Source organism: Hypanus sabinus, chromosome 28 (genome assembly GCF_030144855.1).
Source record: "Hypanus sabinus isolate sHypSab1 chromosome 28, sHypSab1.hap1, whole genome shotgun sequence".
In the NCBI taxonomy this organism is placed as follows: Eukaryota; Metazoa; Chordata; class Chondrichthyes; order Myliobatiformes; family Dasyatidae; genus Hypanus; species Hypanus sabinus.
The window spans coordinates 11,601,988-11,626,936 of record NC_082733.1 but is presented as its reverse complement, the minus strand read 5'-3'; the positions used below and the strand labels follow the sequence as shown (position 1 = coordinate 11,626,936).

At 43.0% G+C, this 24,949-nt stretch overlaps 1 protein-coding gene across 2 annotated transcripts in view; it reads right to left on the bottom strand.

Annotated features, from left to right (window-relative positions):
* Positions 1-5,250: 5,250 nt before the first annotated feature.
* The window catches only part of LOC132382426 (pleckstrin homology domain-containing family O member 2-like), a 54,775-nt gene continuing 35,076 nt past the window's right edge, over positions 5,251-24,949 (bottom strand). For both annotated transcript variants that reach the window (XM_059952605.1, XM_059952606.1), the window contains 3 exons: positions 16,976-17,080; positions 14,171-14,269; positions 5,251-7,143 (listed from right to left, as the gene is read on the bottom strand). In XM_059952605.1, coding sequence (XP_059808588.1) covers positions 6,187-7,143; positions 14,171-14,269; positions 16,976-17,080 — 1,161 coding nt within the window. In that variant the 3' untranslated portion in view covers positions 5,251-6,186. The remainder of the gene's footprint in view (positions 7,144-14,170; positions 14,270-16,975; positions 17,081-24,949) is intronic.

Sequence of the window (24,949 nt, the reverse complement as noted above, 5' to 3'; positions counted from 1 at the left end):
GGTATAAGAGGAGAGCACGTCCTTAATGATGGATGCCACCTTTCTGAGGCATCATCTATTGAAGTTGTCCTCAGTGCTGGGGAGGCTTGTGCCCATGATAGAGCTGGCCGAGTTTCAATCCTGTGCAGTGGTCCCTCCGTTGAAATGATTTCAACATTTAAGAGAAGTCTAGATAAATACATGGATGGCAGGGGTATGGAGAGCTATGGTCCAGGTGTGGGCTGTTGGGACAAGGTAGAGCAACACTTCAGTAAAGACTAGATGGGCCAAAAGGCCTGTTTCTGTGCTGTAGTACTCTGACTCCTCTCCAGTCTTGATGAAGGGTCTTGGCCCAATACATCAATTATTCATTCCTCTCCATCAATGCTGCCTGACCTGGTGATTTCCTCCAGCTTCATGTGAGTTGCTCTGGATTTCCAGCATCTGCAGAATCTCTTGTGTTTACAAAGGCCAGAGAATTTGGTGGAGGAGAGGGTGTGCTGAGGAGGGCTGGAATGGGCACAGTGGTATGGTAGTTGGTAAAAAGATTCTAAATATATATAAGAACCTACCTAATTGTATCTTCCCAGCCAAGTGAGAAAGGAAGTGATATTGGATCTGGTTTTGGGAGTAAATGAAGTGTGTTACGGTGAGAGCACATCTGAGTAATTAAAATCATAATCTTGTTATGTTTAAACTAATTATAGAGCCTCGTGGGCATCCAGTACAGCACCATGGCCTCACTATGTCTACACAGACTTCAAGAACTTATCCATTCTATAATACAATATCCTGGCAATGCAAGTGTTCATCCAGATGCTGTTTTAAGTGCAATGGGAGTAGCTACTTCTGATACTTTCTCACAGAATGTGTTTCACATTTTAACTATCCTTTTGAGTGATGAAAAAAATTCTTCTTCACTTCCCCTAAAAACCTCTCACCATAAACCTTTACGCTCTGGTCATAGACACAGAGGAAGTGGGCGAAGACCAGAAAAGTAGCAACATTGAAATAGTATTTCAATGAGCAGAGTATCGAGGGAAATGAAATTAATGCAAGCAAGTGGGATGATTATGGACAGACATGATGTTTGGTATTGACCTGATGGGCTGAATGGTTTCTTTCTCTGCTGTTCAACTCCATGACTTGATGAGCTACCCTTTCTGAGCCCCTCATAATATTCTCCACCTCTATTTGGTCCCTTTCAGCCTCCTCTACTTAAAGAAAACAAAGCATGCCTATCGGGTATCTCATTATAACTGAAACACACTATCCCAGGCAGTGTAGAAATCTCCTCTGCACCTTCTCCAGCGTAATTACATTCTCCCTAAAGTGTGATGACAGTAACTGCACTCAGTTCTGGTTTAACAAACATTTTATAAAGTTGCTCTAAGATGCTCCTGCTTTTATATTCTATGCCCCAGCTAATTACGTTAAGTGTCCTGTGTGCATTCTGCATTGCCTTATCTCCAGTGCTGTCACTTTCAGGGACCTTTAGATTTGCACATCAAGGCCCTTCTGTTTCTCAGTTCACCCTAGGGACCTTCTCTTCATTGTGTATGTTCTACACATATTAGACTCTCCAGAGTGCGTCACTTCACATTTATCAGAATTCAACTCCATCTGCCACTGCTTTGCACAACTCAAGAGCTCAGCAATATTCAGCAGCCAGCTGGTGGTAGTGGCATCAGCATCAACACCAACACAAGACTTTGAGGTAGGTAGTCCCAGGTTTGGCTCCTTGCACATTTTCCATCTGTGCGGGGTTGGGCGTCAAGCTAGCAACTTGGCCTCATTTTTAAAAAACGGACAAAGTGCTAAAGAAACGGCAAGATTGCTGCCCAAAACACCACAAGGTGTGGAGAGGATGAACAATATCACGTAGCCTGAAACCACTCACCTATCACCAACACTGCCACTTTGTGTATTCTGCAGGTACGGAACCATGCCTCCTACATTCACACCCAAGTCATTAATGTATATAACAAACAGCAAAGGTCCCAACACCACTCCCCATCGAACATTGCTGGTCTCTCTGAGTGAGGTTCAATATCATCGAGTCCATTCCAAAATGAAGTTGGTGAAATGCTACGTTACAGAGATGGAAAGATTGCTCTGATTCCTGCGGTTTTTCTGTTCCTGGGGCAGAAAGTTTGTGGCAGTACAGTAAACCATTGATAATCCTCTGTCTGACCCGTCAGATATCCCAAAGCTTCAGCATCAGTCCCTGTAGGTGAAGATTGCATGAACTCATGATTCTGTCTGTCTACACAGCCCAGGCATTGACCAAATCATGGCTTCTCCGCATGCTTTGAGAGAACCAGATTTTTTGAAGAATCCAAATTCTGTAGGCTAGGAAGACAGAACAGCTCTCTCTCTCTCTCTCTCTCTCTCTCATTGAGGATCAATACCTCTGGCCATCTAAGGTCTTTATTTATCCAATGTGCTGGCATCCACACTCCCGTTATAAAATAGAGGCTCTATATGTCTGTTTTTTTCTAGAAATTTTATACTGACAGACTGGAACTGTTTGTCCACAACACATGGAGACACATCAGTCCTGCTGAAGGGTCTCGGCCCGAAACGTCGACTGTACTTCTTTCTATAGATTCTGCCTGGCCTGCTGAGTTCCTCCAGCATTTTGTGTGTGTTGCTTGGATTTCCAGCGTCTGCAGATTTTCTCGTTTGTGACATGGGGATGGCTTGGTTCAACTGCAGGAAGCAGTTCTTCACTTACCTCCCCACTTGAAATCTGTACTTGATTGAAATTTTACTGCAAGGGAGCATTTGGCACAGAATTGAGAACCTCAAGTCCATGCATAAGTGGTGGAAGAACTGGAAAGTCTATTAAAGGGGTTTTCCCTCAATAGTAATGATCAGTTAGGCACCAAGAGGATCTGCATTTACTAACAAGTACTTTTATTGGCTCAGTTCACAAGCACGTGAATTTACACAACTGAACACCTGTGTGCACACCCACGAAGTTTCCCTGACCTTCCATGAACAAAGAAGAGAAAAGGTAACATCCTGCAAAAGGAGTCTATGCTGGCCTGGCTTTTTTCTTGATCCCAATGTACTCTGCATGATACTGACGTGGGGTTCTCAACTTCTGTGATGGTTGGTCTCCACACAGTTGTCGCTGCCTGTGCTCCCAAAATCCTCTATTCTTATTTTCGGATCAATCTATATTTAAATTTTGTTGGTTCATCTGACTGTCCTGTGTCAACTTCTCTTTGGAAGTGGCTCAAGGCTACAAGAAGTATTGGGGGTTATGGCTGTTTCCTCTAGCCCTGTGCCTTAGGTAACTTCTTCTGTCTAACTCAGACTGCTTCAAACCAGTCTAAACAGGTCAGCCAAACACTGGGCCCAGGTGACCAGATCACAGTCCATTCCTTCTTCATGCCTGCCACTTTACATGATAAACAACTTCTTATTGAAAGATGAGTAAGCAGTTGGTGGAGATCCAAAGCAATACACACAAATTGCTGGAGGAACTCAGCAAGTCAGGCAGCGTCTATAGAAATGAATAAACAGGTGATGGTTTGGCCCACGACACTTTTTCAGGACTCCTGGTATCAAGTTCAGCAGATCATCAGCAGAAAGTCGTGTCCACATTCAATTGCTCTGATTAAATTGTCCCTGAGCAAGAACCAGTTTACCAGTTAACAAAATGGCAGCTGCAAGGTCAGCCTCACAAAATGGCTGTCTCCATTCCTGCAACCACAGGACAAGAACAAGAACTTTTGCTAGTCCATTTCCACTGCCCCTGCCTCATTTCCTTATTCACTGATTTGTAGATTGTAGCTATTTCTGGCCAACAAGTCAAACCAGCATAGGATGTATACTATGAATGGAGGTATACTAGGGAATGTAATGGAACGAAGAGACTTAGGAGTACGAATGCATTGTTTGTTGAAAGTGGTAACACAGGTAGACAGGTTGGTGAAAAGGATGTTAACCACACTGGCCTTTATCAGTCAGGAGAATAAGGAAGGAATTGAATAAGTCACTGGTGAGGCCACACTTGGAATACTGTACAGTTTTGGTCATCCTGTTATAGGAAAGATGAGGTTAAACTGGAAAGAGCACAGAAAAGATTCACAAGTAAGTTGCCATGACCTTTGCACTTGCCCGTAAATTCCCTGCACATCTTCTCCTCTATTTCTGTCATTCATTGGTGATCTACAGAATAGACCCAACATCAAAAAGTTCTCTGTACTGTATCTAGATAGATTCTGTCTTTAATCTCTGCATCATCCTCTGTCCAGCATTAATTTGGGCAGCTCCTCCTTCCTGAACACTTTGTATCAAGCAATATCTAATGCTCAGTTCGACTCCATTTTAAGCCAAAGTTCTGCTGTAGCAGCCTCATCATTTTCCCAGGTGGCTATGTGGGCCTCCAGATCACAGCTTTATTTAACACATTCTATGCATTCTCATACGTTTAGTAAACCAGACTTGGTTGTTAAATTACATCCAATTTCATCTACCAAAAAATCCTTCTGTGATTGATTCTAATGTGATTTGTCTTCTTACAGTGTTGCCTGTAACTTCATCCTACCATTTCCTTACTCTGACATTACTTGCTGGTGCAGTCCTGTGCTTGCCAATGCTGTCCCTTCCTAAAATACCCAGTTATTATTACTCCCGACATTGCCAGACCGACTGCCTCCCTAAATACAATCCCTATCTTCCACTTCCAGGTTGGATTTTCTTCCTTCTGATGATACTCTCTGGTTCCCACACACCTGCCAAACTAAGTCCTCTCCTTCTCAAGTGCTCTCAGATAGCACCAGCAAACTCTCCCGTTAGGATATTATTCTCTTTTCTCCACAAGTGCAATCCATCTGACCCCTCCTCCCAAAAACTGTTTCAGTTTCCCAGTATCTGAAGCCACGCCTTTGCTGTCTTTATCTTTCTATTTCTGTACTAACACACGGGACTGGTGGTACTCACAGATTACAAAGAGTTTTATAATACTCCTAGGTCCACAACCCTCATCCTTCTTTTTACCTACTATGTCATTGGTAGTACAACACAGTACGACTGAAGTGAACTGGAAAAGGGGCTGATTGAATTAAACAGGGCCTTGCCTTGCCCAGGTTTATATCTAGTACCCCAGGTTATCCGATTAAAAGCAAAAGGGGTTCAGGCAACAGTAAGACAACTGTGGGTGGTGACTTCACCGCCTCCTTAGGAGATTAATTTCTAGCCAGAAAGTGATTAAAACTCTACACATCCAAAAGCATTCAATAAAGGTAATGCCGTAGGTGTCAGAATGCCATTTTATTTTGAAGTTTCATGGCATGACTTCCTTATTACAGAAAAGTATAAACATGGTTAAAGTATAAATAAAGCAATAAGCCAGTGTTAATTGATAGGATAATATAAAAAAACATTTCACTGGGTATAGACTAAGACAGTCATCTTGGGTTTTTTGCATAAATATTAATACTGGCAGTAAAAATAATTGGAATTCACAGAAATACAAATATTGTTTGACCAATGCAGTTAATCTAAAGACAATAATACTTGCGGTAATTCAAATACTGACTGGAAAATACAAATCATCAATCATACATTCATGTTTCAATGATTACAGAACCTTGAACTGAATTGCCTAACCCTGGTCAGGAGTAGATGTGGTAGCCCGTGTCTATCACAAGCAAATCTCCTACATTCACGTTCAAGCAACGTTCTTCCCATTACACTGACAACACTGTCAGAAGGAAAACTATTGCAACAACCTTCATCATACCATTGGACAATTTAAGAAAGGACATGCTGCATGCAGTAGGAATTCTATGTCCCCTGCATTTGCTCAAAATCAGGAAGGAGCAATGCAGCAGGAAAGCCAGAGAGTTGAAACAACAAGGTCAAAGCAAAGTAAGGGCAGAAAAATCTGTGGAAGCTCTTGTTAGCTAAAAGGCAAAAACTGAGCATGTGCAAAATGTTTGAATCTCCATAGCCATCAAGCTGGTGATTAGCATAATCATATTGGGATCATCAGTGCACGATCACAGAATCTCAGCTCCACACCATACAAACGATTCTTTTACAAAAAAATCATTTGCCCATAACCTCCCACTTCCTGCCCAATTTCTACAAACAAATTTAACACATACGAAACCTGGTTTAGGATTGGTGCATTGCATCTTGTCTACCCACCAAGTTTGTGCTGACATTCTTGTATATTACACAATCAACCTACGGCACACTCCTTCTATGGACAGTCAACAGATTCTTACGTCTTTCTTTCTCCTCCAGGGTGAGTGTGTCAGATCTTGTGCACAATTCCTTTAAATCTTTAAGTTCCTGTAAGACTTTGTCAGCCTCCGACCACTTTGCCACAGCTTCGCTTAGTAACCGTGCAGCATTCCGGTTTGACTGGCTGTCACGTGTAATATCGCTCTGAGGACGATGCACTCCTTCTGTGTCATCACCTGGACTACAAACTTGTTGCAGAAGTTCTTCTGTTACCTTTAGCTCCAGTGCTATTTCTCCTTCCATTTGTTCCACTTTCTCTTTCTTTAGGCCTGCATAAGGGGCTTTAAATACTTTTTTCATTACTTTTGGCTTGGAATCCGCTAAGATATCTCCCAAGGAAGAACATTTGGCTCTGGATAGATTTGATTTAGCATGTGAACTAATACTGTTTGTTTCACAGGACAGCTTCTTCACTTCACCGTTCCTGGATACATTTACTTGGAGATTAGGCTCATCTTCTAGCCTATGTGAAACAGTTTCTACAGTGTGTGATAAAGCATTTCCTTTGAACTCCTTGGCCGCTGACTCCTCTCCTTCCTTGATTGCTGACTCCTCCACCTCCTTGGTTGGTGGTTCCACCTCCTTGGTTGGTAGTTCCACCCCCTCCTCCGCTGCAGGCTCCTTCCCCTCCTCAGGAGTTGGCCCTTCCTCCTCTCTCTCGACTGCAGGCTCATCCCCTTCATTTGCCACTGGCTCCTCACTGTGACTAACCACAAGTTCTGACCCATCATCCACTTTTACTTTACTGGGTTTGATCTTCGGCATGAGGACAGGCATATTCTTGTTGCTGTTGTCTCTAACTTTTGCCTTTGATTGCTCTTCACTTGTACCTTCAGTGGTAAGACTGTGAACGCCAAGTTCCAATCGCTGCATTCCGTCAGACACAGCCGAGGCAACCTAACATTTAAAAAGAAACTATGTGAGTCTATTGATACTTTCTAACATGACTATAAACATTAACCAAAAGTGAAAAGAAGTGATAAACTTGGCCATAAACACAAATCAGCTGGAAATCTTGAGCACACAAAATGCTGGAGAAACTCAGCAAGTCAGGCAGCAACAATGAAGGGGAATGAACAGTCAATGTTTTGGGCTGGGACCCTTCATCAAGACTGGAAAGGAAGAGGGCAGAAGCCAGAATAAGAGGTGGAGCGGGGGAGGAGAGTATGCTGGCAGATGATAGGTGCAACCAGGTGAAGATGCCTGGGTGGGAAGGTGGATAAGATTAGAAACTGAGAGGGTAGAAGAGGTATGGAGCTGAAGAACAAGAAATCTAATAGAAGAGGATAGTAGGAAGGAAGAAGGGAATCAGAAGGAGATGGGCAGGTGAGGAGAGGAAAATGGGTGAGAGGGTAACCAGAATGATGACTGGGATGGGGCCAGGTTTAAATAATCAGAAGTTAGAGAAATCCATGTCCATGACATCAGGTGTGAGGCTAACCAGACAGAGTACGAGGTGTTGCTCCTGAGTTTAGCCTTAGCAATGCAGTAGAGGAGGCCACAGACAGACGTTTCAGAATGGGAATGGGTGGTCGAGAGATCTCGCAGCATCTATGGAGACAGAGCTAAGCAGCTGGTGAATCAGGTATGGACTGATACAAGCTGCCTGACATAAGTATTTAACAACAGCAATCTCTAAACCAGCATAGAAATGTCAACCACTAAGGAGAGAGAGGGTGAGCTTAAGGGAGATGTGCAGGACAAGCGTGTTTTTTTTTACACAGAGTGGTAGCTACCTGAAACAAGCTGTTAGTGAAAGCCAATACAATAGTGACATTGTTAGACAGACACATGGATAGGCAGAGAATGGAGAAAGATGTGTCATGTGCAGGCAGAAGAGATATAATTTAATTCGGCATCGTGTTTGGCGCAGACGCTGTGGACCAAAGGGCTTGTTCTCATTCTCTGTAATCTATACGCTGAGTTTGATTGAGGAATACTGACATTGTTAAGTGGTGTGACCAAGGTTCAGATAGTAGGATGGGAGATTAGTTTCCATACCAGAGTTAAGGGTCAATATAGAACAGCAATTGAGCAAGTATTACTGACTAATACACACTGTCTTAATTAATAATGGTGCAAATACTGATTTGCAGCCAAAAATTATATGTGTGCCAGCTGTACACAAGATACATGTTCAATGGTAATTAAATCATTAATTACAGTTAATGTTCAATGGGGTTCGATATTCAATTGACTCTTCTCCTTGCTGGAGTATTCTAGACCCAGTTCAGGCCTCAAAATGAGGGATCAGCAATTCAGGCCAGAAATGAGAAGAAACTGCTTCCCCCGAGGGGTAGTGGAGCTGTAGAAGTTGAGTGAAGTTATTCCCTGGTTGAGGGAATTCCTGAAGCTGGTGGTGTGGGTCCTGAGGCCCCTGTACTTACTTCCTGATGGCAGCAGTGAGAAGAGAGCACGACCTGGGTGGTGGGGGTCACTGGTAATGAATTCTGCCTTCCTACAAAAGCACTCCATGCAGATGTGCTCAATGGTGGTGGTGGGGGGGGGGGGCTTTATCCACTACTTTTTTTAGGCTTTTCTGTTCAGGGCATTGGTGTTTCCATACCAGCTGTCATGCAACCAGTCACCACGCATCTATTGCAGTTTGTCAAAGTTTGAGATCACATGCTGACACTTCTCAAACGTCTAAGGAAGTAGAGGCGCTGCCATGTTTTCTTTGTAATGGCATTGGTTAGAATGTGCTAGACTCAGGACAGATCCTCTGATATGATAACACTGAGGAATTTAAAGTTGCTGACCCTCTGCACCACTTATCCCCTGATGAGGATAATGGACCTCTAGTTTCCTCCTTAAGTCAATATTCAGCCGCTCGGTCTTGCTGATGCTGAGTGAGAAGTTGTTGTTGTGGTGCTGCTCAGCCAGATTCTTAATCTCTCCCCCATATGCTGATTCGTCACCACTTTCAATTCAGCTGACAGTGGTGTCGTCAGCAAATTTAAATATGGTATTGGAACCGTGCTTAGCCTCACAGTCGCAAGTATAATGCAAATAGAGCAGAGTAATAATCCCACAGGCCTGTAGTGCACCTGGGCTGATGGAAATTGTGGAGATGTTGTACCAATCCAAACTGACTAGTCTGCAAGTGAGGAAATCGAGGATCCAATTGCACAACGAGGTATTGAAGCTTATTGATTAGTTTTGAGGGGATGATAAGTACTGAATGTCAAGCTGTAGTCAATGAAGAGTATCCTGATGTATGTATCTTCACTGTCTAGATATTCTAGGGCTGAGTGAAGAACCAATGAATTGGCATCTGCCGTTGATCTGTAGGGTTGACAAACTGGAGTGAATCTAAGTTGCTTCTCAGGCAAGAGTTGATGTGTTTTATCAGCAACCTCTCAAAGCATTTTATCACACTGGATGCAAGTTCTAATGGACAACAGCCACTGAGGAAGGTTACCATATTCTTCTTAGGTACCAGTATAATTGAATTGACTTTATTTCTTACATCCTTCACATACATGAGGAAAATCTTTACATTATGTCTCCATCTGAAAGAGCAATGTGCAAATAATAGTAATTTGTAATCAGTAATATGTACAACAGGACAGTCAATATAACATAGAAATACAATTGTGTCAGCATGAGTTAATCAGTCTGATGGCCTGGTGGAAGAAGCTGTCCCGGAGCCGGTTGGTCCTGGCTTTTATGCTGCAGTACCGTTTCCTGGATGGTAGCAGCTGGAACGGGGTGACTCGGGTCCCCAATGTACTTTGGACCCTTTTTACGCACCCGTCGCTGTAAATGTTCTGAGTAGTGGGAAGTTCACATCTACAGATGTGCTGGGCTGTCCGCACCACTCACTGCAGAGCCTTGCAACTGAGGGAAGTACAGTTCCCATACCAGGCAGTGATGCAACTAGTCAGGATGCTCTCAATTGTGCCCCTGTAAAAAGGATTTGGGGAGTCATGCTGAATTTCTTCAACTATATGAGGTGAAAGAGGTGCTGGAGTGCCTTTTTCACCACACAGCCGGTATGTACAGACCACGTGAGGTCCTGTGCTGTGTATTCTGAGCGACTCGAGCTGTTTACTCTCTCAGCCCCAGATCCACTGATGTCTATAGGGTTTAGCCTGTCTCCGTTCCTCCTGTAGTTGGCAAACAGCTCCTTTGTTTCGGCGACACTGAGGGAGAGGTTGTTTTCTTGACACCACTGTGTCAGGGTGGTGACTTCTTCTCTGTAGGCTGCCTTGTTATTATTTGAGATTAAGCCAAACAGTGTAGTGTCATCAGCAAATTTAATTAGATTGGAGCTGTGGGTGGTGACACAGTTGTGGGTGTACAGAGAGAAAAAGAGGGGGCTTAAGGACACAGCCTGGGGGGGGGGGGGGGGGGAGTCCTGTTTTGAGGGTCAAAGGGACACTCTTACCACCTGCCAGTGATCTGACAGGAAGTCCAGGATCCAGCTGCACAAGGCAGAGTGAAGGCCGAGGAATCTGAGCTTCTTGCCAAGTCTGGATGGAACTACGGTGTTGAATGCTGAACTGTAGTCCAAGAACAGCATTCTCACATAAGCATCCTTCTCCAGAGGTGTAAGGACGTCGTGTAGAGCCGTGGCTATTGTGTCTTCTGTCGATCGGTTGTGTCGGTAGGTGAATTGTAGGGGGTCCAGTGTGGGTGGTGGCAAGCTGCAGATGTAGTCTTTGACCAGCCTCTCAAAGCATTTGCTTATTACTGAGGTGAGTGCGACAGGACATCAGTCGCTCAGACATGTTACCTTGGTCTTTTTAGGTACCCGAACAATGGTGGATGTTTTGAAGCAGGAGAGCACTTGACACTGGGAGAGGGAGAGATTAAAAGGCCTGCTCAAAGAAAGTGGATACCTCAGAATGCCGAAGCGAGAGGTTAGGGACAGCAGTTGATCAACACAGGTTTGTCGTACTCGGCCAGGTGCTTTCAGTGGGCTTACCCTCATGAAGGATGCTCTCATATTGGCCTCAGAGATTGAAATCACAGGGTCATCGAGGGCTGTGGGAGTTTGTGATGGATAAAGCAAACGTAAAAGGCATTGAGTTCATCTACAAGCTAAGCCTTGTTGTTTAATTTCACTTTGTAGGAAGTAATAGCCTTCCTGCCCCCTGCCACAGCTGTCGAGCATCCTTCAGGGCAACATACACAAAATGCTGGAGGAACTCAGCGGGCTAGGCAGCACCTGTGGAAAAGACTATGCAGTCGACGTTTCAGGCCGAAATCCTTTGCTTGTTCTGGAATTGCCACTCCATATGTGAGATGGCTTTCTGGATATCGTACCTGGACCTCTTGTACCCTACTTGTCGCCAGACTGGAATGCTATTGATCTGGCTCTCAGCAGGCTGCAGATCTCATGGATCATTCAGGACCCCTGGTTGAGGAAGACACAATAATATTGTGGGGGCACACTCGCCTACTTTATAAAGTCCATGGTGTATTCATTCAGATCCTCTGGTGAGTCCTTGAACACAGCACAGTCTACCAACTTGAAGCAATCCCGTATTCACTCGTCTGCCTTCCAGACCACCTTTTTGATGTCCTTATCTCTGGAGCCTTGCTCTTTAGCTTCTGCCTGTTTGCAGGTAGGAGGAGGACAGCCAAGTGATCATATTTCTCAAAGCACGGTGTAGATATGGGAGGCCTCCTAATCATAGTACAGCAGTGGTCAAGTGTGTTGGGACCCCTGGTGCTGCAGGTAATATGTTGATAATAATTGGGCAGCAATTCCTTCTAACAAGCCTGACTGAAGTTCCCACAATGAGTTGAAAGGCATCAGGGTAGGCTGTTTCTTGTTTGTTGATGTACGTCAAGTGGCTGCTTAATGTCGGCCTTCGGCAGAATCCAAACTGCAGTCAGGATCACGGAGGACTCTCTTGGTAAGTAAAACGGTCAGCACTTAATCATTAGATGTTCCAGGTCAGGGAACAAGAGTGCATCAAGACCAGTGTATCCAAGCACCACAAGGAATCAGCAGTTTGGTCCAAGGTGTGTACTGAGAAGCCCTTGATCCTACTAACGTTATGTGGCATGTCCGGAGTGAGCCATGTCTCTGTAAAACGGAGAGCACAGTAATTTCTCATTTCCCTCTAATATAGCAATGTTGCCCTTGGGTCCTCAATCTTGTTCTCCAGCGAATGTACATTTACTATCAAGATGCTGGCGAGAGCAAGTTCCATGCCCCTTCATTGTAGCCTGGCTTGGTCTCCTCTCCTCGTCCCTCTCTTTCAGCCATGGCAGGTACCTTTGTTTGCTTAAAGCATGCCTGAGAGTCAAGTCTGCTGTCCTTCAGAAGATCGTGAAATCACTAGTTCATTTAAGACATTTCATAAGTATGTTACTTAAAGGGAAATTACAGGCTGCAGATTGCAGTGTAAAAGTAGTTCAAAAGAGATATATTTAGAACATTTGTAAGTTGCCCGCAGCATGTTGCTGTGATTACCAGCACCATCTTATACAACCTATGGACTCACTTTCAAGGACTCTTCATCTCATGTTCTCAATATTTATTGCTTACTTATTAATTATTGTTATAATTTTTGTATTTGAACAATTTGTTGTCTTTTGTACATTGGTGCCTATCCATCCTGGTGGGTGGGGTCTTTCATTGATCCTACTGTGCTTCTTGTATTTACTGTGAACGCCCGCAATAAATCTTAGGGTTTTTATATGGTGACATATATGTACTTGGATAATAAATGTTCTTTGAACTTTGAATTCTCTAGGCAAGAGGGTTCAACGTATTCTAGAAACAGACGGCTTTTTTTTAAACATCAAGGGATAAGGGTGCAAGAAAGTGATACCAAGGTAAAAGGTCAGCCATGATCTCACTGAATGGGCTACTCCTGTTAATGTTTCTTATGTTATTGCTGGTTGCTAAATAGCAGTTTCTTAAAATTAATCTGCAATAAATTCTTTTGGAAGCGTTTACTCTGCTCTCATTACAACTGCTGCCATTCCCCTGCTGGTTTCACTTATCACCTTATGTTTCTCTCCCTCCCCCACCTTTTGAATCTACTCCTCATCACGCTTTTCTCCAGTCCTGCTGAAGGGTCTCAGCCCAAAACATCAACTATACTCATTTCCATATGTGTGTGTTGCATGAATTTCCGGCATCTGCAGATTTTCTCTTGTTTGCGGCCCGTCCTGATGGCTTTCAAAGATCTTCATTTTCTTTCGATTTCAGATTTCCAGACTCTGGGGTAATTTGCTTTAACATAGTTTCATCTTCAGCATGAACTGATGAAATGAAGGTGGTTCATTAATTTTAGGGCCTGTGAATTGCTGAGAGGGTTTGAATCAAAATTCCCAGTCCCTGAAATAATAACTCCAGGCAGACTGGATCCTCAGAGGTCACTTATTGGAGAGGTACTTCGCCATTTCACGCATACTTCATTAAATTTTCCTAAAGCCCGTTACTTGGACCTTTGGCATACCATAAATTGAACTTGTGACATACCAGGATGTAGAGAAGTTTGAGAACTACAGATGATGGGTCAGTTATAGGGGATCAAACAGGTCAACAAAGCTGACTTAAAACTACAAAATGCATTTTGTGCCACACTCTTACAGAAGAGGAAATATCTGACCATCTCTGGAGCAGAAACGTAAATTGACCTTTGGATTTTAAATGCATCATTTTTGACCAATTAAAGCAATGTTTCTTTTTTAATGCATGTTCCATGTGGATGGGTCCTGTGGCAGGAAATAAAGCTGAAAACAGGGTGTGTCAACAAGCCTCGCCATCTCATATTGGATGCTGTTTTATAAATAGTTCTTGCTGCAGAGGTTTGTGAATCTTCCTCACAATCTTGATGCATAACGTTCTTTCAACAACTCTTAATTTTGTAAAACTATGGTTGCAATGTGGTTCTCGGTAGTAATATTTAGTGAGTTTTGATGTGTATGCTTAAATTGTAGAAAGTCATAATTTTACCTCTCTCCGGTGCTGTCTGGTGGGTGGTCTTCGGCTGTGGTTTATTTTTACTCTGTCGCGCGTCAGGTGATCCAGAGAATTTTTTTCATCCACTGTAACCTGAACAAAAACAAGTTACTTAGCTACCAATACTACAATGCTCAGAAACACTGCAACGTGATTACATGCCTGATCACACTCATGGTCCAAGAATGAAAGCAAGGATATCCAGCCACATTTATCTGCACCGCTGTTCCTTGCATCAGCACATTTACGGGTTCAGGTTCTCAACTGCATACAGCAACTTTCATCAAGATACACAGTAGCTAAACAGCAACAACTCCATAGGAATATGATGAGTGCAGAATAATGGGTTAAGTTCTCTATCACAGGATCTAGGTTTTCATCATCTTACAGTGTCTCAAAATTAAAGTCATTTTTGTGGAGTAAATTGAGTGAAGTACTAAATTTTTTGATGAGGTGATGGAGTAGACTGATGTAGCTTATGCACATAGAACTTTAGAAGACATTAGACAAAGTCTCACACAAAAGGCGCGTTATCAAAATTAAGACACATAAAATAAATGGGTTAGTTGTAACATTATTAAGAAATTGCCTTAAAACTCTGGAGATTGCAGGCAGTTTCCCGAGGGGTCCATGCTTGGACTACTACTTGTTATGATGTACAGTACATTAGTGAGGGCAGAAGTGCAAAAGTTGTAGGTGACCCCAAACTTGAAAGTGTAACCAACACTGAGAATGGTGTTAAAGTAGTTCAGTGGTTCAATGATTCCATTTAATATCAGCAAATGCATACAGTATACAACCTGAAATTCTTACTCTTCACAGACATCCATGAAACAGAAAATAAAACCCAAAGAACGAATGACAGAAAAATGTTAGAACCCCAAAGCCACCCCTTCCCTTCCCACACACAAACAGCAGCAAAAACATCAATCCCCACCTCCTCTTCCCAGCATCTGCCTCAGCAAAAGCATCAGGCTCCCCCTTACCCGCCACGCAAGCAATAGCAAAGCCACCCAAAGAGACCATGATCTAGTGCAAGTGAGCATTGATGGGCTGGCAGGATTTATAGAAAACAGGCAGCTGAAACTTAACATGGAGAAATGTGATATTAGAAGGCCAGAAATCTTTGAAAGTAATGGGGCACACTAGGAACATGGCTCATAAAGTAGATCCCCATTTATCCAGAATTTGGTGGTGATGGACTCGCAGACTTTCTGGATTATTGGAAGTTACTTCATTGGTATTCCAACACTCCTTTAATGATATCTAAAAACGCTAAGCAGTAGTAATTCAGTGAGGCTGCTAACTTTGAAGAGAACATAGGAAACAGAGACAGGCAAGTTTCAAGGAATGCAAGACCTGGGGTCCCAGTGCCTGCAAAGGGAACACAGCACACATTACAGTATATGAACAGCCAAATGCCAAGCCACACAACTTCTGAATGGTCAGACAGATTATCAGAGTTTCGCCATGGAGCATATTGGATCCTGAATACAAAAGAAAATTATAAAGCAAAGAGAGTACTGGAAATAGTTGGGAGTTAACAGTTGATGAAGAACTAGAATTAATGTTTCAGTTCAATCATCCTTTATTAGCCTGAAATGTTAACTCTGCTTCTCTCTGCTTGCCCTGTTAAGTATTTTCAGCATCTTCTGTTTATATTTCAGATTTTCAGGATCTGTAGTGTATTTTTTTTTGCTTTACAAAATCATGAAGGTAATGTTGAACATTTATTAATAAAAAAACTAGTGAGGCAACAACTGGGTTATTAATGGGGTATTGCATCCAATACGATGGATGTGTAGGAATGATATGTAGAAACTCAAAAGTACATAAAAGATTTGCTGGAAAGTATCCAGGAATGGTAACTTTAACCACAAGGTTAGACTATGATGTTGTTGTTCTTCTTGGAAATTGAGATTAGTTGGAGGTACACAAGATCATAATGTGCTTAGATAAAGTCAATAGAAAGGCAGCATTCCTATCACAGCAAGTTCAAGGACCAGGGAACACAGATACAAAGTAACAAACATAAAATGCTGGAGGAATTCAGCAAATCAGGAGATCCTTCAGCATTTTGTGTCTGTTGCTCAAGATTTCCAGCATTTGCAGAATTTCTTGTGTTTAAAGACTTAAAGTAATGGAAAAAGACACGAGGGATATAAGAAGAAGCTTTCTTATAGACTGGAATGTATTGCCCATCAGTGGTGGAAAGGGAGCTCTACTGACACAGAGCCACAGAAAAAAAGGAAGAATGATTCTTTCTAATTCCTGTAGAGGCTCGATCATTTCCAAGACAATGCAGCCCATTAAAGCCGCTTAACTACTCTGTGTAAAGGTTACTTCTTTATCTCCTGTGTCTTTTTCCATCACTTTCAGACATTTTTGCCTGAACCATGAACTCACTGAAAACGAAACAGCTTCTCTCTATTTATCCCATCTAAGCACTTTATGAGATTGGAAAGCCCCTGGGAAGTGAAAGAGGAAAGTGAGGATGCTTTGTTTTTGTAAAACTATGCAATAACTAACTACCAGTTACAGTCATCATTGTGATATGTGAATCTATTACACTCTTCATCTATGTTACCCTTTTATATTTTAATGCTCAACATTGTAAAAACATGCTGACACTGGCCATCTGTCTGCTTCCAAGAGGGGGGAGATATTTGTGACTCACGAAGTTCAAAACTTGTGATAAGTGTACACTTATTGAACAAAGAAGCTGAAGTGAGGACAGCAGTCACAAGTTGATTACCAATCCAATCTGCGCAGCAGCTTAATGACATTGAAAACAATTACCTTATCAAACTGTTCATTGTTGGCTTCTTTGATTGCTTCATTTAAGGCATTCAGCCACAGATCCTTCTCTTCAGCATTTGGAACTTGAAACTTTGGTTCAGGAACCTGAAAAACAAGGACACAAATGGCTTAGTTCATGTATCAAATCATCTTTCATTATTCCTCCAACATACATGGTGGTCTAGTCAGTTTTGCAGAAAAATGGAATTTAATCCTTAATGCAACACAGTGCCTTTCGTGAGGTAAAGGACTTAAGGGAACATGGGAGGATATTGAGTGGTGTAAACACAGAAAGTGATCTCCAAGTGTGTATTTGTGCATGTTCTTAAAGTTAGAAAGTCAACAAATGTTTACAGAATCAATGGGATAACTTCCTTTAACAGTATTCAACGTTCTAAGTAAAATTTATTATGAGAGTACATACATGTTGCCACATACAACCTTTCTCCTGTGGGCATACTTAGCAAACCTATAGAACAGTAACTGTAAACAGGATCAATGAACAACAATCTGTGCCAAAGCAAACATAAATAAATAGCAATAAATAACGAGTATGAAATAACAAGATAAAGAGTCCTTAAACCATATAACCATATAACAATCACAGCACGGAAACAGGCCATCTCGGCCCTCCTAGTCTGTGCCAAACTCTTAATCTCTTAAACTGAGATCATCGGTTGTGCGAACACCAAAGAAAGAGTGAGAGTAGCCTTTGTTCAAGAGCCTGATGATTGAGGACTGTTCTTGAACCTGCTGGGGTGACTCCTGAGGCAGCCAAACCTGCTACCTGATGGCAGCACTGAGAAAAGGAGCATGGCCTGAATGGTGGGAATCTTTGATGGTGGATGCTGCCTGTCTACAGAAACTTTTCATGTAGATGTGCTCACTGGTTGGAAGGGCTTTACCCATGATGTACTGGGTCAAATCCACTGCCTTCTATAGGATTTTCCACTCAAAGGCATTGGTGTTCCCGTACCAGGCTGTCATGTAGCCTGTCAGAACACTTGCCAACACACATTCATAGAAGTTTGCCAAGGATTTTACTGACATGCCGAACCTCAGCAGATTCCTGAGGAAACGTCATGCTTTCTTTGCAATTATATTTACTCCCCTAAATCTTGAGACTATGTCCCCTAGTTCTAGTCTCACCTACCAGTGAAAACAACTTTCCTGCCTCTATCTTATCTATCCCTTTTGTACCTTTATATATTTCTATGACATCTCTCCTTCTGAATTCCAGCGAGTACAGTCCCAGGAGACTCAATCTCTCCTCATAGTCTAACCCCTTCATCTCTGGAATCAACCTGGTGAACCTCCTCTGCATTGCCTCCAAAGCCAGTTCCTCAAGTAAGAAGACCAGAACTGCACACAGTACTCCAGGTGCAGCCTCACCAGTACCCTGTATTGTTTCAGCATAAGCTCCCTGTTCTTAAAATCAATCCCTCTATCAATGAAGGCCAACAAGTAAGTGTTACTAGACAATAGTCATTTAGACAAGTTACCACACTCTTCTTGGGCACCAGCATGATTGAAGCCTGCTTGAAGCAGGTGGGTACCACACACTGCCGAAGCAAGAGGCTGAAGATATCTGTGAACACACCAGTCAGCCGGTCAGCACAGGTCTTCAGTACTTGCCCAGGTACTCCATCCGGACTGGATACTTTCCTTGGATTCACTCTTTTGAAGGCAGCCCATACATCTTCTTAAGATACTGAGATCATTGGGAGACATGGGGTGCATGATGGTTCCTCCTTATTCTGGTGGTCAAAGTGAGCACAGAAGGCATTGAGCTCATCTGAGAGCCAAGTTCTGCCATTCCCCATGTTGCAAGATTTAACTTTGTAGGAGGTTAATGGCATTCAAACTCTGCCACAGCTCTCGAACATCCCTTGTTGATTGCAGTCTCGTCTCCACTTTACCCGTGAGATGGCTTTCTGGAGATCACACCTGCACCTCTTGTAACATTCTTGATCTCCAGACTTGAATGCCTTTAATCTGGCTCTCAGAAAATTCAGAATTTCATGGTTCAACTAGGGCTCTTGATTGTGGAAAACCCTAAACAATTTTGTAAGGACACAATCATCCCCAGCTATTTTAATAAAGTCTGTTAAGATCCTGGTGTCATCATTCAGGTCCTCAGATGAGCTCTTGAACACAGTCCAGTCCACTGACTCAAGGTATCTGTAACCATTCCGCTGCCTCCTGTGACCACCCTTAGTCGTCTTGATCTCTGGAGCCGTGCTTTTCAAGCTCTGTTTATATGCAGGTAGTAGGAGTATAGGCAAACGATCCGATTGACTAAAAATGCAGTCTCGGAAAGGAACGATAGGCATTCCTTATTGTAGTAAAGCAGTGGTCTAGTGTGTTGGGACCTCTGGGTCACCAGGTTACATGCTGTATTGGCATAAGGCTAGTATTGGCACAGAATAGAAAAAGTTACTCTAGACCCATATACAATAGCAATTTGCTCACAGCTGGAATACCTGACAACAGTTTTGATCACCGTTTCACAGGAAAGATGTGATTACACAGATGAAGGTGTGAAAACATCAACAAAGCTGTTGCCAGGATGGGAAAACTGTAACTACTGAGTAAGATTACATTATCTAGGGTTCTGTGATGCAGAAGGCTGAAGGAGAAAACCCAACAATGCACCTAAAGTTACGAAGGCACACAAAGATAGAGCACACAAGAGACATTTCCCTCAGCAAACAGTTCAAAAAAAAAGCAGAAGGCACAAATCTGAATTAATTTTAGTGAAAGGACTTGAGACGGGGAAATCATTTTTCACCCAGGGATCTGGAACTCATCACCTCAAAGGGTGGAAAAGGCAGAAATTCTCATCAAATTCAAATATGTACTTGAAGAACTGTAAACTACAGGACTATGGAACAAGGCTGGAATTAAGGTTCTTTTTCGACTGGCAGAGAAACAATGGGCCGAATGGCCACTTCTACACTTCTAATCCTTTGTGATTCTGATGATGACAGAGCAGCTAGCCAAACTAAACCAACAGAATAAGGTCTAAGAAGTACAACCAGAAATGGAATCCGTTTTTCTGACATGTTTCTTTCCCCTGTTTTTGTTGTTCATTTGTAATATATTCCAATGTTGCAAAGAAAACCCCACAGATGATGACCTTGTGGCTAATTATTTCTAGCACCTTGTTTTACATCAGAGTTCCATGATTAAGAATATTTTAGTTTTGTTTTGAACTATATGGGAACCTTGTCAATATCCTTCTGATTTTACTCATGGATTTACTGTTCCTTCCAAGGGGGCACAGTTGCCCTTGTGGCCTGAATAAGTGTCTCTTAGCACCTGTCAGCTATCTCTGCCTCTGTTCCAGGGTGGGTAACCAGCTTGAAGCTCTGAAGCTTCCTAAGCCCGATATGGAAGTTGTGTCCCAAACAAGACAAACCAGTTATCTGTTCACTTACTTGTTTTCCCCAAATCTGTACAAAAAAAAAGACAAGTTAAACCCCAATAATGAATACTATCTTACTGCAACTTCCTCTATTAATCCCAGCAAATACTCTCTCCGGTGCACAATTCCTCTTTCATTTCCTCTTAACAATCTCTTTAGTCCTTTCAATTTCGTGCCACTGGTTCTCTTTCACTAGCCAATCCGCTAGCTGTGGACGCCAAGTAAACGAGTATATCTAATGTGGAGATTGACAGGCTCTTGATCAGTAAGGGCATCAAAGGTTATGGGGAGAAGGCAGGAGAATGGGGTTGAATGGGATAATAAATCAGCCACAGTGGGGCAGACACAATGAGCCGAATGGCCTAATTTATCTCTTATGTTTTATGTTCGATAGGACTGAGCACTGGTCTCCCTCACAGATTTGTTACTCTCTGTGTTCCTTTAGTCTCCATCTTAAACCAGGCAAATACTGGGCAGTTCCCTGTCTTCAATCCACACTCAAACTGTATGAAGTTAACTAATTCATACAGCACAGAAAGAGGACATTAGCCCAACGTGTTCCTATTGTTATTTATGCTCCACCGAATACTGAAGCATGAGAAGATGCAGCTCACTCAGGGTATGTAAGGCATTGACTCTCAGCACTTTGGTGTTTTGAGCAGCGGCTAATCAGCGATTGGGATTAATTGGCAAGAACAAATTAAAACAAGGCAGGGGCAAGTGGAGCAGCCATTGTGTGAGTGGACAGTATTACAGTTGGGATTCTGAGGCTTCAGCGAGGAGAAGCTTGAGTGAAAGAAAGTGAAAAGCTGTAATAGAGCTTTGAATAGAATGAATAGAGAGGCTGTTACAGTCAAGGTGCAGACAACAGGAAATTGGGTGACAGTCAGGAAAGGGAAAGGGGTTAAAGAGCCAGTGCTGAGTATTCCCCCTCAACAACAGGTATACACTTTGGATACTACTGGGGAGATGACCTAGCTGAGGGAAGTCACAGCAGTCCTGGCACTGAGTCTGGTTCTGTGACTCAGAAGGAAAGTGGGGGGGGGGGGGGGGTGCAGGGGAAGCAGAGGTGAACAGTGGTGACAGGGGATTTGTTAGAGGAACAGAAAGGCCGTTCTGGTGACGAGAACGAGACTCCCAGATGGTATGCTGCCTCCTGGGTTTCAGGGTCCGGGACATCTTGGATCGAGTCCTCAGCATCCCTCCTTAAGTGGGAGGGTGCACAGCCAGGGGCCGTGTTCCATGTAGGTACCAATGACATAGGTAGGAAGAGTGACAAGGTTCTGTAAAGTGAGTTTAGGGAGTTAGGTATTAAATGGCAGGACATCCAGGGCTGTGATCTCAGGATTGCTACCCATGCTTCATGCTAGTGAGGCCACATATAAGATGATTTCCCAGTTTAACATGTGGCTAAGGAACTAGTGTAGGAGGGAGAATGTCAGTTTTTTGGATCATTGGGCTCTCTTCCAGAGAAGGTGGGATCTATAAAGAAGAGATGGCTTGCACCTGAACTGGATGGGGACTAATATCTTAGCGGAAAAGTTTGCTGTTGCTGCACGGTGGGTTGGGGGTTCTTAAGCTAGAGTTGCATGGGGAATGGGAAGCAGAGTGCTAGAACAGATAATGGAGAGGTTTTAGAGGAAGATGTTGGCAAGACCTCAGACGAAGCCAGGAACCAAAGTGTTGAGCGTGGTGTGACTAACGTCCTGAGCTGTGTATATTTCAATGCAAGAGGTATCGTAGGAAAGGCAGATGAGCTCAGGGCATGGATCAACACCTGGAATTATGATGTTGTAGCCATTAGTGAGACTTGGTTGCAGGAGGGCAGGACTGACAGCTCAATAGTCTGGAGTTCCATTTTTAAAAAATGTGACAGAATGGGATGGACTCAAGGAAGAGGGGTGGCGTTACTAGTCAGAGTAAAGATCATGGCAGTCCTCATTCAGAACTCGTCAAGTGAGGCATTATGGGTGGAAATGAGGAATAAGAAAGGTATGACCACGTTAATGGGGATATATCACAGACCACCCAATAGTGCACAGGATTTTGAGGAACAAATTTGTCAAGAGATTGCAGGTGATAGTCGGTGATTTTAACTTTACACATGGTGACTGGAACTCCCATACTGTAAAAGGACTAGATGGGATAGAGTTTGTCAAAGTGCTCAGGAAAGTTTCCTTAATCAGTACGTTTGAAGTCCCAATGAGAGGATATGCGATACTTGATCTGTTATTAGGGAATAAGACAGGGCGGGTGACAGAAGTTTGTGTAGGGGAACACTTTGCATCTAGTGATCATAATGCTGTTAGTTTCAAAGTAACTATAGATAGACAGGTCTGGTCTGCAACTTGAGATTCCAGTTTGGAGAAAGGCCAATTTTGATGGTACCCCAAAGGAACTGGTGTACTTCGTAAATAGGAGGCCTTCAAAAGAGTACGAATCTTTCAAAAGAGTACTTTTGAGAGTACGAATCTTGTTTGTGCATATCAGACTGAAAGGTAAAGATGACAGGTTTAGGGAACTTTGACTTTCAAGCTAAGTAGCGGCCCTGGTTAAGAGGCATAGGTAGGTGGGAACAAATGAAGTACTCAGGAAGACTGGTAAGAGGCAAAGTGTGGGAAAAAAGGGAGCATTTTCTGGTTGGCTGTCAGTGACTAATGGTGTCTATGCTGGTGCTCATTCTTTTTATGCCACTTATTAATAATTTGGATGATGGAATTGATGGCTTTGTTGCAAAGTTTGCAAATGATATGATGATTGGTGGAGAGGCAGGTAGTTTTGAGGAAGCATAGAGGCTACAGACAGGCAGATTAGGAGAATGGGCAAAGAAGTGGCAGATGGAAGACAGTGTTGGGAAGAGTATGGTCATGCACTTTTGGCAAAATAAATGAAAGGGTTGACTATTTTCTAAATGGAGAGAAAATACAAAAAAAAACTGAGGCGCAAAGGGACTTGGGAGTCCTTGTGCAGGATTCCATAAAGGTTAATTCGCAGGTTGAGCTGTGGTGAGGAAGGCAAATGCAATGTTAGCAATCATTTGAAGAGGACTAGAATATAAAAGCAAGGATGTAACATTGAGGCTTTACAAAGCACTGGTGAGACTTCACTTGGAATATTGTGAGCAGTTTTGGGCCCCCTACCTTAGAAAGGATGCGTTGAAACTGGAGAGGGCTCAAAGGAGGTTCATGAAAAAGTTTGAACGGCTTGTCATATGAAGAGTGTTTGATGGCTCTCGGCCCGTATATAGTAGGAATCAGAAGAATTGAAACCTATCGAATAGTTAAAGGTCTTGATAGAGTGGATATTGAGAGGATGTTTCCTATGGTGGGAGAGTCTAAGACCATAGATTCAGCCTCAGAATAGAACAGAGATGAGCAGGAATTTCCCTAGCCAGAGAGTGGTGAATCTGTGGAATTCTTTGCCACAAGCAACTGTGGAGGCCAAGTCTTTAAGGCAGAGGTTGATAGATTTCTGATTGGTCAGGGCATGAAGGGATTTGCAGAGAAGGGAGGAGATTTGGGGCTAAGAGGAGAATTGGATCAGCCATGATGAAGTAGTGAAGCAGAATTGATGGGCCAGATAGCCTGATTCTGCTCCTACATCTTATGGTCTTATGGAGTATAAGAAATACAAGAGAACACTTCAAAAAGAAATCCAGAGGGCTAAAGAAGGCATGAGATTGCCCCAAGAGATTCTGTAAATATGTTAAGAGCAAAAGGGACAAAATTAGACCTCTGGAAGATAAGAATGGTAATCCCTGTGTGGAGTCAAAAGAGATGGGGGAGATGTTAGATGGATTTCTTGCATCTGTATTTACCCAGGAGATGGACACAGAGTCTATAGAAGTGAGGCAAAATGGCATCGATTTCATGGACCTTATCCAGATTACAGAGGAGCAGATAGAACATAGAACAGTACAGCACAGCACAGGCCCTTCGGCCCACAATGTTGTGCCGACCCTTAAACCCTGCCTCCCATATAATCCCCCCACCTTAACTTCCTCCATATACCTGTCTAGTAGTCTCTTAAATTTTGCTAGTGTATCTGCCTCCACCACTGACTCAGGCAGTGCATTCCACGCAGTAACCACTCTCTGAGTAAAAAACCTTCCTCTAATATCCCCCTTGAACTTCCCACCCCTTACCTTAAAGCCATGTCCTCTTGTACTGAGCAGTGGTGCCCTGGGGAAGAGGCGCTGGCTGTCCACTCTATCTATTCCTCTTAATATCTTGTACACCTCTATCATGTCTCCTCTCATCTCCTCTCCAGAGAGTAAAGCCCTAGCTCCCTTAATCTCTGATCATAATCCATACTCTCTAAACCAGGCAGCATCCTGATAAATCTCCTCTGTACCCTTTCCAATGCTTCCACATCCTTCCTACAGTGAGGCAACCAGAACTGGACACAGTACTCCCAAGTGTGGCCTAACCAGAGTTTTATAGAGCTGCATCATTACCCCGTGACTCTTAAACTCTATCCCTTGACTTATGAAAGCTGACACCCCATAAGCTTTCTTAACTACCCTATCTACCCGTGAGGCAACTTTC